The 18,020-nt window shown below is 51.0% G+C and overlaps 5 protein-coding genes across 5 annotated transcripts; all 5 read right to left on the reverse strand.

Moving 5' to 3' along the window:
• Nucleotides 1-1,409: 1,409 nt before the first annotated feature.
• Nucleotides 1,410-5,953, reverse strand: N7517_011440 (sister chromatid cohesion factor PDS5; the record flags this gene model as incomplete). The annotated part of the gene is made up of 2 exons (XM_056729163.1): nucleotides 1,410-5,540; nucleotides 5,618-5,953. 2 exons carry the CDS (start codon nucleotides 5,951-5,953, stop codon nucleotides 1,410-1,412), a joined length of 4,467 nt encoding a protein of 1,488 aa, XP_056574978.1.
• Nucleotides 5,954-6,527: 574 nt separating this feature from the next.
• Nucleotides 6,528-8,169, reverse strand: N7517_011441 (MFS transporter; the record flags this gene model as incomplete). Its single annotated transcript, XM_056729164.1, has 2 exons — nucleotides 6,528-7,425; nucleotides 7,505-8,169. 2 exons carry the CDS (start codon nucleotides 8,167-8,169, stop codon nucleotides 6,528-6,530), a joined length of 1,563 nt encoding a protein of 520 aa, XP_056574979.1.
• A 961-nt stretch (nucleotides 8,170-9,130) lies between these two features.
• cdc48 (AAA family ATPase CDC48) lies at nucleotides 9,131-11,891 on the reverse strand (the record flags this gene model as incomplete). Its single annotated transcript, XM_056729165.1, has 6 exons — nucleotides 9,131-9,717; nucleotides 9,783-11,274; nucleotides 11,340-11,589; nucleotides 11,648-11,703; nucleotides 11,762-11,789; nucleotides 11,842-11,891. 6 exons carry the CDS (start codon nucleotides 11,889-11,891, stop codon nucleotides 9,131-9,133), a joined length of 2,463 nt encoding a protein of 820 aa, XP_056574980.1.
• Nucleotides 11,892-12,794: 903 nt separating this feature from the next.
• On the reverse strand, nucleotides 12,795-13,784 carry N7517_011443 (uncharacterized protein; the record flags this gene model as incomplete). Its single annotated transcript, XM_056729166.1, has 2 exons — nucleotides 12,795-13,572; nucleotides 13,657-13,784. 2 exons carry the CDS (start codon nucleotides 13,782-13,784, stop codon nucleotides 12,795-12,797), a joined length of 906 nt encoding a protein of 301 aa, XP_056574981.1.
• Nucleotides 13,785-14,677: 893 nt separating this feature from the next.
• N7517_011444 (uncharacterized protein) lies at nucleotides 14,678-16,411 on the reverse strand (the record flags this gene model as incomplete). Its single annotated transcript, XM_056729167.1, has 1 exon — nucleotides 14,678-16,411. The coding sequence occupies one exon, from the start codon at nucleotides 16,409-16,411 to the stop codon at nucleotides 14,678-14,680; it is 1,734 nt and encodes a 577-aa protein (XP_056574982.1).
• Nucleotides 16,412-18,020: the final 1,609 nt, after the last annotated feature.

The following is an 18,020-nucleotide window of genomic DNA, read 5'->3' on the forward strand; positions in this document are numbered from 1 at the left end:
GGTTGGCACGCCGGGAGATTAACAGGCAGGTGCTTCACTTGGTCGCTGTACAGGACAAACAGGAGTAACATGCTGACCTGTGAATCTGATATAGTCGACACCGACTATTTCCGACATGTTTCCAGCACCAATTCCCATAACCACCGCCCAAATGGGAGGGCGGGAAAATATCGAGCTGTTCCGGTTGGCCGCCGAGAAATGAAGCAATATGGCGTGGCCATTAAATAGTCTGGCATGGTGGTGTTCTACATGGCCCTACAACAGGTGTTCTTCTCCCTAATCTTCTGGCTGATGCGCCGGGAGATAGAGAGGTATGTCACTTGGTCGTCTTGCAGGATCAGAAGTATAAGATGCTGACTTATGATACAGAAGGCGCCCCAACAACACAACAACCCGTGATAACACTGGACGGGCGTGTGTGAGCAATCCTACTCACGGCAGGGTGGATCGAGGTACATGCCTGATCAACTGCGAGCAAGATATCCGACCCCGGGTCGCGGTTCTCTTGAAAGCAGCTTGTGCATCTATAAAGCAATTTGGCAGCACAGGTAAAATCTTCACCTTTCATCATTAAGTCGGACCTACTGAGGCTATTTGGATGCTTTGGATAACGATATCAAGAAGAGAAGCATCTCATAGGAGCACTGGTATGTGCTACTAGTTGGGGATGCGACTATTCTTGCTATGCTGGAGGAGGACTAGACGAGTCGAGAGCTGGTATAGAGATGAGTACGGCCTAGTGCTTGGTTTACTGGTGCATTTCTGCGCATGACCTTGTGTCTTCAACACACTCACAGGAGTCATCCAAGAAAACGATTCCTCAACTCACACACAGCACGCTTTATACTTTTTTGGATGACAATATGGGCTTTTGTTTTTGCGCACAATTTCGATACTGTCTCCAATGCATTTCAAGAAGTCATCTAAACAATGTCACCTCTACGACGTAAAGAAGTAAATTTGAAACAAAGTTCAATTCATTTACAGATAGAAAGCATATATCTGACGGGAATACGCAAAGAGACAGACATTCGTGAAAACTCGGGCACAGGACCGATGTAAACTTCAGAAAGAAAAAAAAGGCAGATGGGGTATACATCTCGGACCATCATTGACTGCAAGGAAACAGAGCACATAATGGGGACGAAATTGTGAAACCATAAACGAAAATAACATGGGAATCAAGATATGAATATGAATATGAATATTGACGAGAACGATCCGCGTAGAAATCGCACAACTTATTTGGATTTGAGAACAGCAATGAGATACCAGGCATTTATGTCCCAAATATCTTGGCTGAGGACTCATAAATGACCATTGAAGGTGTGGATCTTGGACGAAATGAGAGACATGGCCTGTATGTGAACACACAGCTAGGCCATGTTATCTCCCATGTAGAGAGGTTCTTATCCACGACGGGAAGAGCGTCGCGAAGGCTCCCTGATCGGCATCTTTCCCGCGCGCTTCTTGGCACCGACCTTCGCAGCAGTGGCCTTTACACCTCGCTTCTTTGCAGGAGGCGGCGTGGGTTCCTTCTCACTGGCCTCGGGCTCATCAGCCTCAGAGAGTTCTTCATCGTCATCTGATTCTTGAACTTCTTCGTTCTCGCTTTCCTCATCTTCACCATTTTCCTTTTCTTTGGACGTTTCCCCCTCTGCCATCTCCATGTCGGCGTCATCGCTGTCATTGTCGATATAGCTGACTTCCGCCTTCGCGGTGCCTCGGACGCTGCGGCGGCGAGAGGAAGCAGGCGTGTCGCCTCCAGCCCCTCCGTCAGAAGACCAGCCGTCGTCGTTCTTCGATTTCCGTTTCGGCTTGGAAGCTGCGCTGATCGATGATGTGGATTTGCGGGCGGGACGAGAAGACTTTTCCTTCCGTGCCTTTTTGGCCAGAGAGGATTTGCCGTTCGCATCAAGAGACTCGGGCTTTCGCTTTTTGCTTGATCCGCCTTGCGAACCGTTGGTAGAGTGACTCCTAGGCTTCATTGCCATTCGGACGACGCGATCTAGCAAATCATCCAACTCATCTGGAAGGAAGTTCTTATCGGCGACGTCTTGGGCTTCGCGGTGACTACTCATGGAGGTGAAGAGGGAGCTGGGGACGCCCATCTTTCCAGGGTAGGTTTGCAAGATGTTGGTTGCACCGGCGGCACCGCCAAACTTGTGCTGTTGGGAGTAGACATCTGCGAACCGGCGAATAGTTGCTTGCGCCAGATCAGATAGAGTGTGGAGACGGGTGGAGATTTCGTCTGATTTGGTAATGCCATCGCGGAATTGCTTGACACGCTGTGCGACGTGGAAAATCAATGACATGTTGTGTTCATTGGCAACTGCGGAGAGGTAGAAAAGGATGTATTGAGAGAAGTCGGTCAGGTCGCCGAGTTTCGTTGTCTCATCTAGATCCTCAGACGGGTAATCAGGGTGGTAGGCAAGCAATGACAGGAGACGCGAAAAGATCAATTCCATGACCATAGTCTGTTCCGTCCGTTTCCCACTGGCTTGCGCTTGCTGGGCGAAGTATGCCGCTCGGGACCGTAGCCATGTAAGCGTGCTCTCTTTCAGACTATGAACAGGTTCGAAAGCAAGCAAACAGGGGACAATGTACCATCGGTGGCTGAGATGTGACTTTTGCACGAGTTTCTTCTTCAAGTGGTTGATGAATCCACTTCGCACCTGCAAGAGTGGATCCTGGGCAACCAAAGCGACTGCGTTGAAATCGGCCGGCGTCAGCAGACCGTCGCAGACAGTACTGGAAGCACACAGCTTGAGCAAGGACTTGGCAGCGAGGAGGCGAAGGCGGGATTTTTGGCCTGCAGGGGTATCTTTCTTCTTAGAGATCTCGCCTTCACCGACTACCAATTTATTCAATGTTTCGTAGACAGGCTTTGCATGGGCACGGAAGTCAGCTTCATTGTCTGCTCCGTCCTTAGCCCGAAGGCGGTTGACAATGATTTTCAATGCCCATTCTTTAGCCTTGGTCTCATCATCAACTGTCTCTGACCAGTTATATTCAGATCCTGGTTCAGGTGTGCGATTGGTGAGCAGGATTTGGTTGATAGCAATCGAAATGATAGCATCGCTTTCTTCGTCTGCTTCTCTCGGTGCAAGAAGGTTCAGCTGCGACAGAGCAGCCAAGCGAGTGAGGAATCGATCAGATCCGTACGTCCACTTCTCAACGCACTTTTGCACCAAATCCTTCGCATACATCTCTTTTCGGTCAGCCGTGGCCATGAGAATTGAGACGGCATGTTTTGCAGAATGCGGCGATGAACTGTAAAGGGCGTAGTTGGCCAGAGCCTGGAAGAACTTGCGCTCTTTGGGGAGCTTGGCAGGAAGCTTTTTAGCGAAACCAGCACAAGCCTTCAAAATGTCTTCAGCGCTACCATCACCAGCCGAGGAAGCCTTGGGGGCTTGAGCCTCGAGGTCTTTGCACATTTCTTGGACCTGTGCTTCTAAGACTTCAGGATTTTGAGATGATATTTGCTTCAGCATCTCCTGTGCAGCATTGGCCAATCCGTTCTCATCTGTTCGGGACAAACTCATGATCGCCGGGATGTGGCTCCGGTTGAATATCAAAGACCCACAGCGATACACAAGAGGAGTCAACGTCTCCAGCAGGGGAGAGTTGTTTGCAGTCTGGGCCCGCCGCTGGAGTTCCTTCGTGGCCTTGACAACAGTGCGATAATCACTCACAGCAGCCATGGTGAAGCGAACAAGCTGATAGCTTCGTCGGTCATGCACCTTGGCGAACTTCCACAAGTCTGCCGATGCGCGTGAGGCATCTGGGAATGTTTTGGATAATGATTCAATGATCTTGGACAATTGTGTCTTAATCTGTTCTTCGTCCTTGTCGACGACACCGCCATTGTACTTCTCACAGGCCTCTAGGTAAAGTGTCACAGCCGATCTCATCGACAACTGACGGGCCAACATAACGAAAAAGACTCGTCTCGCCTTTTCATCCAATCCTCGGAGCAGGGTAAGAATTCGGCGAACGCGAATCTTGTCAACATCCGTCTCTGGCTCAGGTTCAGACGCCTGGCTATCCTTCTGCTTCTGTGATTGGTTCGAGTTGCCTCGAGTAAGTTTCGATTTGATAGGGGGATAGGAAAGCGGCAGAAGCGTCTCAAACAAAACGCGGTCGATCAGAATATGGATTTCTTGATCATTGGTGTAGAATGCATCAAATATCTTGGATGGTGCATCTTTGAGAAGGGATACGACAGGCTCCGTATTTTGCTCGATGTCACCAGCAGCCACCGCCCACATGCGAGCCAGAATCTTCATGGCGTGTTCACGCACATGCGGCTTGCGATCCTTCACTCGCTCGGCAAGAATGGCAAGAACCGAGTCTGGCGATGAACAGCCACCATCCACACTTAGCTTGTGGACAATTTGGGACAGCCCAAATTGCCCGACAGTATCAACTGCAGCCACACGGACCTTCTCATCAACGTCGCGGAGCATGGATGCCAGATTTCTGACAAGACTGTGTTCTTCGCTTTCGTGTAGGCCAGAGCCCCCAGCTGAAGTTAGAAGGATTCGCCCCACAACTGTGACCCAGGCAGCACGGACCGATGGTGTCTTGTCGAGACGACGGCTCAAGAAGGCTTCATAGGCGGAGCTGTGAACCTGAGAGAAAGGCTTGGGGGATACGGGAGTTAACAAAATATTGGGTTGGGGGATGGTCTTGTCATAATCCACCAGTGAGACTGGCGGGTAGGTTGTCGGGTCCATAGGAGGAGGGGGTGGGGGACCTGCAACACCGATTCCGGAGGCGAGATCTCCGATCGTCTGGGTCGCCAATAAACGTAGGGCCACTGATTCTGCAGAAAGCTCTGCTTCAATCTGTGGAATAACATTCTGCAGGACCTCTGGACAAGCACGCCAAAGCTCCCGGATCAGCCGGTGTGCCTTGCTCAATTCCTTGATATCCTCTCCCTCCTCGTCCGAGTCGTCGAGATTGGGTTTCCGGGCATGCTTGGAGCCATTCGTCTGAGCAGCTGGCACAGATGCATCGATGATAACATTGTTAAAGTACTGGCTGATGTGACTGGTCATTCGTTCCGGGCAGGCCTGGCAGATAGCCTTGGCCATGTTATATGCGGCCGGATAGTCCTTCAGGAGAAGGGTGTCCTGCTTGGCGTCAAGCGGCGCATCTGGTCGCTTTCCTTTCTTGTTGGAGTTGTCCATCACTCGCGGGTCGACTCGGAGGAATTGGGCGACGATAATGTCCACCACCTCGGGGGCCAGGACGAGCGATTCATCAATCACGGTGACAAGTACTCGGGTCATATCAAACTCGACATTCTTAGCTACTTCCTCACCGGTGGATGCTTTCGAAGAACCCGAAACGATGTCGAAGCAGCCCGTGAACAGCGGGACGATGAGCGAGTCCGGGTGATCAAGATCGACCATCAGAACCACACTCTTCACCTCGGCGAGAGATCCCAGGACGTAGATATGCTGGGCATTATAGGCGTTGGATGGGTCGGCCAAAGCGGGGATAATCGATGACACGATACATGTGAATATATCCTAATTCGTTCTCAGTCAGCACATTCTTCGATCGCACGGACAAAAACACATAGTCTGTGTATCTTCAATTGCCGCACCTTCAATTGATTGCGCGTAAAAGGCGCGTCTGGTGCGCATAGTCGCAACACATCAACGATACAGCACGTGGCCCATGCTCTAACACCCTTATCCTTGTGGGCAAGCAAGTTCCCACTGGCAAGTTCCTGAGACACCTTCCTTAGCGATTCTTTATCAATTTCCTCCTGGTCGAGTTTGCGGAGTTCCTGCGCGAGAGTTTGGAGACGTTCGAGGAGATCCGCGATGGGGATGGCGGAGCGCCCCACGCGCCATGAGAGCGGCTGGTTGAATGACAGACTGCGAAGCCCCGAGTCTTCCTCCACCTCGGGAGGACCTGGGCGAGAGCGCGAAGGCATCGTGGATGGTCGCAGTTCTCACATGGACTGGGAAGGTGGAGAGTTTCAACACGGGAGTTTGGGTGGAGGTTGACCGCCCAGGACGCGTCGCACGGGACCGTGTCCTGCCCTACAAAGTTGGTGCTACAGGTGTCATACGGTATATTTGGAGTTCATTTATTTACTTTGAAATAAATGAGTTCATGTATTGGATCTAAAAGATTGATACTATATCCATGTTTATATTCATACTACTATCTGGGGCCCAGCTTTCATTTGTTTATCTCAACTTGGAAGTCTTGTTTCAGGGAAGATAAGTCCCCCTCCGTGTGATAGAACTTGAAATGGCATTTCTATCCAAATAAATTGCTACATTAAGTATATAGAGGCCCAATTCTAGAGATATTAATAGTATTGATTAAAATATGCCTGTGGCATACATAAGCTTTTGTCATAGAACAACGAAGTAGGTCTTTTGTAACAAAAGCGACACAACTTCACACATCTGCCATGATAACAATGCATGTAAAAAGCAAAAGGCCAATGTAATCTATGTAACTATTGCGTGCCTGAAAATGAGAGACAGATGGATCACCTAGAACTTGGGACTGAACTTGCTCATAGCGCGAATTCTGGAGCCATAGATAAAGAACAACAGCGGAATGGGGATCATAGCCAGAGTAATGAAACCCAAAACACTAGATGCCCAAGGTACACCGAGGTTTCGGTACATTTGTGTAGCGAAAAGCGGGAACGCACCACCCACAATTGAACGGATGAGAGTATTTGCCGCGATGGCGGAGTTGGCGAACATCATGTACACGTCAATGATGTAGTTGAGACCCTGCATGAAGATAACCAGGATTCCCAGACCGATAGGCACACCAGCAATGGCTTGCGGCACCCAGGAGATATTTGGGCTTGAAGTCCAGCCAAACCAAAACAGACCGATTGGCAACAACACGGAGGCAATCATCATTGGCACGAGGCGCTCTTCGGGAACGACCTTGCCATGCTTTGCAAGTTTGCGTGCAAAACGAGTCTTTGTGTTGAATATGATGAGACAGATGCCAAGGACGACACCGAGGAGTATGCCGATGAATGGAAGGGCAGCTACGCCTTCGTGGGTCCAACCGCGAACTTCACCAAAGGAAATCGGGTAGGCTTCGAAGAAGAGGTAAAGGATTCCGTAAATGAGGGCGAGGTAGAGGGTGATGGCGAGCAGGATCGGCTCTTGCACAAGCATCTGAAGGGGTCGGAAGAGGTACTTGGTAACGATGTCTGACATTGTAGGCTTGTGTTCATCCAAGAAGGAATGGAGGGCCCAGTTCTTGGTTTCAGTACGAAGACGGGCAGCTCTCTTTTGCAAGATGACTGGGCCGTAGGTCTCGGGAACAACGAAGAGAGCAATGATACCGAAGAAAGCGGATGCAATTAGGGTGATCCATGCAGTCCAGCGCCAGCCAAGGTTTGAATCTGTGATGAAACCACCGCTGAAGAATATTAGTTTCTGGATAGTGTTTTGAGGGATGTCTTTCAAGGGTATTTTGAAGAGCCGATAAGAGTACTCACACAATTGGGCCAAGAATAGGTCCTAGGAAAGTAGCTCCGCTGAAGAGAGCGATAGCCACTGCGCGGTCCACGGGGTTCCAAATATCAGCCATCGCACCGGCAACGACGGCCAAAGGAGAGCAGCCAAAGACACCGATGAGAAATCGGCAGACAAGAATAGTTTCGAGGTTCTGGGCGACGGCCACGGGGATCTGGAAGATTGCGAAGATGGCGTAGCCTGAGAACAGCGGGATGCGACGACCGTATAGCTCACTCAGCGGTGCCCAGCACAGAGGGCCTAGAGCGAAACCAAAAACAACCAGACTAGTACCGAGAACCATTACTTCAGCTGACACATTGAACTCCTTTGCAGTTACCAGAGTCGCAGTCGAAAAGACGCTGGATGCAAAGGTTATCCACACTGTCATGGAGGACATAGTCAATGTGATGATCCATTTGCGCAGGTTACTGTAGTTCTGGGGGTTCTCGGGGTCATCTTTGCCATCCCAGTCGACAAGATTGGGATCCTTGTTGGAGTCATCGGGCTTTTTTGAGGTGTCGACCGCATTCTCGGCATCTTTTTCGCTCTTATCGTGAACAGTGTTGGTGACGCCTGCGTCGATGGAACCGTGTTCCCTACTGAGGCGAGGTGTACTTGTACTTGAGTCAAATGTTTGGGGACTCATTGTGACAAATACCTACGTAAGTAAGTGTGTAAGACTGCGCAGGTGTATGAGAGAAAACCATATTGGGAAAGAACATGTCGAGGCGGGAGACTATATGGCCGCCAGGACCGCAATATACCGACATGCTTTTCTCCTTTTGTCCAATACCCCGAGCTAGACCTCAAAGCTTGGTAACGAAAAATTGGCGTAGAGACCCAGCTCATTCGCCAGATGTAATTTCGGAAGTTCGCTCCTCCGCTATGCCGGTGCACTCAATTTCCGAGATGCGATTCCTAAACTAAATGTACCAGTCATCCAAGGTGGCGTGCTAGCTCTACGTCGGGCCAATGAGAGCCTTCAGAGCCTTCTTTTTATATGCACCTGATCAACCTCCATATGTATGTCCATGTGGCGACGGGGACATCGGGACGCCGAAGTATCAGTAATCAGAAAAAAAAAAAAAAGAAACAAAAGGAACTTCATGAAAAGCAATCATTCAAAGCACGTATCTCCAATGTTCGCTATGTTCGCTATGTTCGCTCTCGGCCCTTAACCAAGCACCGATAAAAGTGGAGATCTCGGGCCTAATCTCGGGCCTGAGGCCGAGGTAAAGTTCCGAGCCAAAATTTGTAGATCAGATGGACATGGAGACATGTATATTCTATTTGAGAGTGATAGCACAAGTACCTATACAAGCTAGATGATCAAGATTTGCAATATTGGGAGCAGATTGTGCATAGTAGATACGATAAACACTACAAGAACACCGATGAACGTAGAGATTTCTCCATCTGTATTGGCTATTATGGCACATTGTATGTGGGCAAAAACAGGAAGAAACGAAAAGAAAAGCCCATGAAAGCCCAGCAGGCCCGCATCTCCACGCAAAACGATCTATTCATAAGCGAATCCGAGCGCAGAAACCCGGGCATGGCTGAACCAAGGAAAACAAAGTCATATCACCTCGAAGCAAAAGAAGCGTTTAATCGTAGAGGCTGTCGTCATTGCCGGCTTCGCCGAAGGTATCGTTCTCCTGGACTTCGCCAGCAGATGGGAAGCGGAAGAAGCTGCCGCCTCCAGTGTTCTTCAGGCTCTGGGCGAAGGCCTCGTAGCGGCGGATCTCGACGTCGCTGACAGAGCGGCGGGCGGACTTCATGGCCTCCTCGAAGTGAGCGCGAGTGAGCTCGGGCACGGGGTCTTCCGCTTCCTCATCCTCATCGTCCATTGTGATATCCTCACCGGCAGCCTCGCGCTCCTTTTGGCGGTCGATGTCGAGGGAGATAGCCTGCTTGATGGCGAGCTTGACGGCACGCTGTGTCACGAAGCCGAGATCGGCACCGGAGAAGCCGTGGGTCTTGCTGGCAATGAAAGCAATGTCGACGTCACCGGCGACAGGAGTCTTGCGAAGCTGGGCCTTGAGGATACCCTCACGAGATTCCTGGTCGGGAAGGGGAACGTAGACCAGGGTGTCAAGACGACCAGGACGGACCAGAGCGGCATCGAGCTGCTCGGGACGGTTGGTAGCACCAATGACGAAGACGTTCTTCTTGGAGGTCATACCGTCCATCTCTGTTAGGGTATTAGTGGATATTCGGAGTAGAAAAAGAAAAAGAAATGTCACAGCGGAAACTTACCAGTAAGAAGCTGGTTAACAACACGGTCGGAGGCACCACCGGCGTCACCGACGGAGCCACCACGAGACTTGGCGATGGAGTCCAGTTCGTCAAGGAAGACGACACAAGGAGCAGCAGCACGGGCCTTGTCGAAGATGTCACGGATGTTGCTCTCCGACTCACCGAACCACATGCTCAGGAGCTCAGGGCCCTTGACGGAGATGAAGTTGGCAGCACACTCGTTGGCAACAGCCTTCGCCAACATGGTCTTACCAGTACCAGGAGGACCATAGAACAGCACACCGCGAGAAGGCGAGAGACCGAACTTCTGGAACATCTCGGGGTGGTCCACGGGGTATTGAACACTCTCGACAAGCTCGCGCTTGACCTCCTCGAGACCACCAATGTCGTCCCAGCGAACGTTGGGAACTTCGACCACAGCAACCTCGCGGAGGGCGGAGGGGTTGGAGACACCGAGGGCGAAACGGAAGTTCTCCATGGTGACACCGAGAGCCTCAAGAACCTCGGCATCGATGGTGTCCTCATCGAGATCAATGAGATCCATCTTCTCACGAATCTGTTGCATAGCAGCCTCAGAGCAGAGGGAAGCAAGATCAGAGCCGACGTAACCGTGGGTCTCGGCGGCAATGGTCTCGAGGTCGACATCCTCACCAAGCTTCATGTTCTTGGTGTGGATCTGCATAATCTCAAGACGGCCAGTTGGGTCGGGAATACCGATGTCAACCTCACGATCGAAGCGGCCGAAACGACGAAGAGCAGGATCAATGGAGTTGGGACGGTTGGTAGCGGCCATGACCACAACATTGGAACGGGCCTTCATGCCGTCCATGAGAGTGAGCAGCTGGGAAACGACACGGCGCTCGACCTCACCGTTGGTCTTATCACGCTTGGGGGCAATAGAGTCGATCTCATCGATGAAGATAATAGCGGGGGAGTTCTTCTCGGCCTCCTCGAAGGCCTTGCGCAGGTTTGACTCGGATTCACCAGCCATTTTCGACATGATCTCGGGACCGTTGATCAAGAAGAAGAAAGCACCAGTCTCGTTGGCAACAGCACGAGCCATCAAGGTCTTACCGGTACCGGGAGGACCGTACATGAGGATACCACGAGGCGGCTTAATACCAATGGACTTGAAGAGCTGGGGATGACGGAGAGGCAACTCGACCAATTCACGGATCTGAGCCATCTGCTTGCGGCATCCACCAATATCATCGTAGCCAACCTCGTTGAGGTTGCCCTCCTCATCCTCTCGTTGGATGGGCTCACCCTCGCAGTGAATAATTGTGTCCTGGGCAACAATGCCGTATTCGGGAGGGTCGACCTCCACAACCTTAAATTCGATCTGTCTCATACCACCTCGTACTGTGAACAGGTCACCCTGTCGGACTGGTCGGTAGGCCTCGCGGAAGTAGGGAGCAAGGTAGACATCGAAGAGAGAGCCAGTCAGGCCCTCAATGGTATCAGCGATGGGAAGGACAGCAATGCGCTTGGCCTAAATCACGAAGATAGAATTAGCCAATAAGTCATGGTAAAATGACGTGGAAATGCCCAACTTACATATTTGATATCGGGACAAGGGTGCACAGTGATCATGTCGCCGTGCTTGACACGAAGGTTGTGACGCACAACACGGTTGATGCGGGCGCTACCATCATCGAGATCGTCATCGGCCAGGACGATCAGCACAGTGTCCTTGCGCTTCTTGCCCTTGACGAGAACGGTATCACCACGGAAAAGCTGGAGGGTCTCCATGGTGTTGTTCGAGAGGGCAATCACCGAGTTATCATCGTTAACGGCATCGGTCACACTGCATTAAAACTGTTAGCTCCTTGCTCCCAAGACAAATATCTCTTATCAGCACTCACATCAAAGAGTTGGGCTTCTTCTTCTTTTTCAAGATAGCAGTGGAGGTATCGAGCTCCTGTATTTTTTTTCGTCAGTTCTGAAGCCTTTGTGAGCTGTCCTGCAGCCATGCTTACCTCCTTCTTCTCAGCACCAGAGCCGTCCCTGCAGTCCAGTTAGCATACTCGATAATCAAAAGTGTTCGAATTAAACGTACTTCAGGTGGACTCTCTTCTTGTCGTGCGTGTGATCCGGCTCGGCAGACATGATGGCCGTAAATGAGGTTGTGAGGTTGATGGAAGCAAGCTTGAGTGATCAAAGGTGTCCAGTGCCCAGAAACAGGCGGAGCGAGACGCGGATTTAAAAGGAACGAGAAATGAGTACAGAAAATGAAAAGGAACCGATAGATCAGAATCAGAGAACGAATCCGATTGCGGCAAAGTGGAGATAGAGGTAGGTAACAGGAATGATGATGTTGAGCTTCCCAGGTACCTCTCTGCTCGACTGATGATGATGACTTAAGCCTGTCGCTTATGTCATCGCCCTGTCCGCCACAACGAAGCGCATGGAACTCAGTCGATGGGGAGCCTTGATGCCTGGGGCAACGACCGATAGTTGCTACAGTGAATATGGTTACCAAGGTCCTTACAATAATACATTCAGCAGATGTGGAAATGATTATGATTCAAATTAGAACTGCAGCTCTAAATGGCAAATAGAAAGGACATGGTGCACTTCCCTCAAAATTGATGAATTTTTATCTCTAAGTGGCTGGACTAAGGCAAGGAGCTCACCAAGCAATCGAGTCCATACTTGCCACCACAGATGCAGTGCCGGACACTGTCGAGTCCCAAGGCCTCGGGTAGAGACTTGTTTGGCCTGTGCAAACGTTCAAAGGACTGAGAGATGTCATACACCCAAAAGTAATGATATCTTCAGCTGTAGATTCGACAAAGGCTTGGATCGAAAGAAACGCCACAACTACTATAGCCATCGGAGCGAATGTATCAAGGCAGGTTTATATTTCAAAAAGCTGGTGTAGACCCGAAAAATGCAAAGCCAATAGCAAACCACGTGCGCTCTCAACATCAGGTATATGTGCAAGTAAGGGTAGATTTGTACAAATAAGAAACGAAGAAAAAAGGCCGAGGACAACAAGCATTCAAAAATCTACGCTTTGACAGACGCGGTTCCAGCCCAGCAGTCATGGAGACTCCAAGCTCCGGCGCAGAAGCTGATAAGCCCAGTCAGGCTAGCGGGTATACCGATGCCTTTCTCGACAGACCAGTGCAGACACAAGGGTGCCCAGAAGGTGTTGTTCACCAAGCTCTTTCGCCAAGCCCGGATCTCCAAACGTAGTGCCTCGCTATCCTCGGCCTTGGTCTCCTTAGTCTCGACCGTGCCGGCAGCCGCGCGCTGTGCAGCCAACCGCTGTCTGCGCAGCACGCTCTGGCGCCAGAGCACGAAGAACTGGAAGAAGATGTGCCCGAACCATCCACGAGTACTCCAAAGATCCCATTTGGCAAGGCCTCCGTATTTGTCCACGAAGCGCTTCGAGACAACCCCCTTGGAAGCAAGGTAGCCCACGTTCTCGAGAAGCTGATAGATCACGTTCGAGATGACCTGCAGGACGGTCAGGGCATGGATGATTGGGTCGGCTGGCGGTGATTTGAGGGTTTCAACTCCCCAGATCCACAAAGGGAGCAGCCCGAACAGACGCAAGTTATATCTCGTCTCCGATGCGAGGGTGGAAAGGGCCATGAATTTCGATTTTGATGACGCGGGAGTAACATTCTTGGTGGGTATACGACCCTTCAATCGTGCAAGGATACCCAGCCTTGTTTGTAATGCTATCCAGGGCGCTGATGCAGTGAGGTGGTGGAGTATTGAGGCGACATAGTTGACAGTCGCTAGTACTCGCTCTTGTCCGTTCGCCTCAGAGAGTAGTCTGCGGGAGCAATTAGCAACCTTTTGGGGCTGTTTCGCGTGCCGAGTTCTCGACCTAGCGTATCAGGATCGAAAGAGGCCTTACAGATTCAGTCGGCGGATTGTCACATCGGTTGTTGAGAAGGCGGCCAACAGTTGTCGCTTCGCGCATAAGCTGGCGGGTGCTTTCGCCTGGAAATCAGATGACTCTGGAGGGCATTCAGGGTCCGCCATTGTGTATGATGAACATGAGAAAGAGAGAAATAAAATGAAGTTGGGTGAAGCACGGAACCGAGGCTCGGAACTGAAGGCAGTTCAATCTAATCTCCGAGGGCTATCCCGCATTTTAGTCATCGCCCGATAACCGCTCCAGGGCTCCATCTATTTAATTTATATAACAGAGAATATCTCTTCTATATAAGTTATGTTAATTTATAGTATACTATATAAATACATTAAATCAGTATCACTCTGGAAATGTATCCTTTTCGATATCTTAATATAATTTACATGTTTCTATACATGTGGGTTATACATCATTCAATATCATTTACCTCGTACAAACAGAATCTACATATTTCTAGTTTACTTTTACTTGGAATCATGCTTGGAAAATCTTCATGTTTAGGGAAAAATCCCAACTCTCACATGTGGAATCCGAGTTCCACCTCTCACATGCGGCTCACCTCCACCTCTTCCTCACCTGCCGCCTCAATTCCACCTCACCTCACCTCCACCTCTTCCTCGCCCCGGCTTCACCACCCCCTTTTGAATGTAGCATGCCCAAGCGGGCAGGTGAAATATATATATGCGGGCGGCCCTCCCCCAGACCACACAATTGTCGGCACGCCGGCGGTACCCGGGGTACAGCTGGGTGGTATTCCACCACGGCCGCCCCCCGGCGTGCGCAGCCACCTGGTCTGGGGGAGTGATGATGATACAGGGCACAGGGCCCGAGGGTTCCTCATCAGACTCCGAGGATGTTTGCGGACTCAGAGATCTGGGGGCGAGGGGGGGCAAAGAGAGGTAGGAGGGCACCTCCGGAGTCATCAGAGTCATCGGATGCATCTGAAGCATCCAAATACTCAACGTGCTCAACTTGACTTCCAGAGGTGTGCCTCCACCTCTCATTGCCCACCCCGCCAACCCCGGGTAACACCTCCACTCTGTACCATCATCGCCGCCCGCATTCTCATCAGAAGATGACGAATCATCTTCATCCTCTTCCCTCCATGCCCCCCGGCCTGGGGGTTGCTGGACTCCGAAGAGTCGCCACGCCCGGGAAGTTTACCGGGGCCGCTTGCAGACCCGCCAGCAACCGCTCCAGTCTCTGGCGCACCCCCGGCGCCACCATCCTGCTCGTCATTCACACCGTCGAAGTCGCCATAGCGGCCGGCACGACGGCCAGCGTCTCCACCTCTCTCTGGTGTCACGTGCGGTTCCTGAGAAACCAAGTCGCTCGCTGAGCCGCTGACAAGGCTCGAGGCTCGCCGAAGGGTTCGACCGCGTGGTTCCTGAGAAGCCGAGTCGCTCACTCGGTCGCCGACAAGGCTCGAACATCGTCGAAGGGTTCGACCGCGTGGTTCCTGAGAAATCTGGGCGTTTGGTTGGCCGATGGGACCCCAAAGGGCAACCCACGGATCGTTGACAAGACTTGAAGCTCGGAGAAGTGTTCTGCCACGATGTACTTGAGAATGGTCCCTCGATGGGTGGTTGCTACCCTGAAGCACAGGAAATGCATCACTGAAAGGGCTTCCAGATCGTCGAAGAGATCTTCCGCGTCGTACTTGAGAGCCATGTTCGCTCGATGGGCCATCATCCGAATTCTCGGTGCCTTGAAGTTTATTGTTGTAGTCATCTGTGATGCTGTAGTATGGGATGTTACTACTGCGTGAGGGAACGGGGCTGACTGCACGGATTTGCATTCGTGGGGTTGGGAGCAGAAGGCCGTGGCCTTCGATCTCGTCATTCTGTGACGGGAATGTTTGGAACATGGTGTATCCATGTGCATTCTGAGGATCATGATTATCGACATTTGCTTGGCTGTTACTAGCCTCGTGACGGGCGAACACAACATTAAATTCCCTCATCACGGCAAGGTCAAGCTGTGCTCGTTGGGCTTCGGTATTCTGCAACGGAAAATCCATGGGTATGGCAGGTTCATATGAATACTGAGTATTGTCATGTTCGACATCTGCTTGGCTGCGCCTAGCCGCGCGATCGGCGAGCATAGTGTCAATTCGTGTGAGAAACTCGTGGTGAAGCTGTCTGCCTTCGATATCGTCATTCTGTGACGGGCAAGCTTGGGATATGGTCGATCCATGTTCGTGTTGAGAAACATGCTGTTCAATATCTGCTCGGTTGTTCCTGTCCTGGCGACTGGCAATCTCATTGTTGAGTTGTCTGTTCGCCCGATGTTGAAGGTATCTCTCTCTGTTCGTCCGATGTTGAAGGTATCTCTCAAGTAGACCACCGATATATTCACGCATCTGCGGTCTGAACCCAAGGCCACCATGGCGACCGGCCAGTTCAAAATACGGCATGACAGCATCAAGGCTGGATTGACAACTGTCCAATTCACGCATCTGCGGTCCGAACTCGAGGCCAACGTGGCGACCGGCGAGTTCTGAATTTCTGCGCCGGGGCAATGGGAAGTATTGTCGAATGATATTAAGATATCTTATGCGTCGAGGGCTTACGGGAGGTGGAGCATGTTGACCACTCTCGGCGGGAGGTGGCAGCACTGGGACTGAACTACCAGTAGGTCCCTCAGTGGTGACTGTTGTCGTCTCTTGAGGCTGCGACTCGGGCTCGAAGCTGGCACGCTGCCGTGCCTTCTTGAAGAAGCGGCGCAAAGACATGATTGATGTCACGTCGGGGTGTCTCGTCCCCGACAGAGATGGGAGTATTGCGAATGAGAAAGAAAGATTGGAAGGTAAGGTCTCACCGGCGTGTTGCCAGAAGGTCTACACGTGGGCAAGAGGCTTGGTACTTCGGCCGGCAACTGGTCGCCGGGAAATACGTCGCTATGTTTTGATGTGAACAGATGATGTCTCGCCGGTGTACTGCCAGAAGGCCTACACGTGGGCAAGAGGCTTGATACTTCGGCCGACAACCAGTCCGGAAACTGCAAGCCGGGGAAGTACGTTGCTGTGTTTGGTTGTGAGGAGACGATGTCTCGCCGGTGTGCAGCTGGAAGGCTTGCACACTGGAAAGATGTTGAATACTTTGGCCGGAGGCCAGAAAGATATGCTGATGTGCTTCAAATTGATGGAGCAGATCAACTCAAGTTGGAACAAGTAAGGGAAAGGATGAAAAGGGTGAAAGAAACAGGATGGGATGATGGGTTTGTTGACGCTCCCCCCAAGTGGGCTGTGGGTTTGATGACATCGTCGCTGACTCGTCGCTGAGTCGTCGTATTCGCCGGTTGATGATACCGTTGCCTACGACGATGATGATAAACGGCCAGCACACCCTCCAAGCTGAGCCGGGGCTCCGGTCCTTATGGGTCAAAAGCTTCCCCAGGAGTTTGAGTGCATGCTCTTGTCGGCATATACTGCCTGCAATGCATGAGCGCACCGATTATACTGACAGTTATCTTCCCTGTGGTCCTGTATATCTGATATTGGACTCGACTGGGCATGAAATTCTCCGGTTGCTACTGTTGCTGCTCGCTGGGCTATCTATGGATTCAGCTGGAGTTTCTTGTGCCAGACACTGTGATGAGAAAGCATGAAAAGCTTGAGTGGCACAGGTAAGTAGCTTGCTTCATGCCTACTTAAATATCGGGAGATTATGTTGTTAAATGCATACTGCAACAACCATGGTAGGGATACGGCGGTTCTCTTTTACTTTTTTGCCTCCAGGGCTGTTTTACGGGGAGAAGACGGGCTAATGAGGTAGATGTTGGATTGTCAGACTACTAGATTGATAGTACTATGTACATTACAAATGATCCAAAGAAGTCGCACATATCTATACATGTAATTCATTTAGTCTTCCCAGGTTGAGTAACCAAGTCAATCAAGCACACCAAAGATAGCGACAAGGTTGGAAGTCTAGAATTAAAGTGTCCCGTGACCATGAAAGCCCCAAATAACAAACAGAGTAAAACATCAAGATTGGAATGAATATTCTAATATATAAGGGGTAATAGAAAAGCAAAGCCCCCGGATTCAAACCAAAAGCCGTCGGAGGTTTCCGATGTGCTCCGCCAATGGATCTTGCCGGGGATCTGCCGATTGTTCGTATAGCCGTCTCCAGTTCCTGGATACATTCTTCCGACAAAATTTATTTTATAAGAATTCTCTTACTCCATACTCCATACTCCGTAATACAAACTTAGGAGACATTTTTGTGTAAGTTATTGCCTCGGTTGTCCTCCCATATAATCCCATCCCAGCCACCCTCGGGCCAACATAAACAAACAAGGACCCCCCGGGTCTCACCCCCCCCCAATCGTCTTCCCAT

The sequence above is a fragment of the Penicillium concentricum genome (genome assembly GCF_028827145.1).
Source record: "Penicillium concentricum strain IBT 3081 chromosome Unknown utg000006l_segment0_segment0, whole genome shotgun sequence".
NCBI classification, from domain to species: Eukaryota; Fungi; Ascomycota; class Eurotiomycetes; order Eurotiales; family Aspergillaceae; genus Penicillium; species Penicillium concentricum.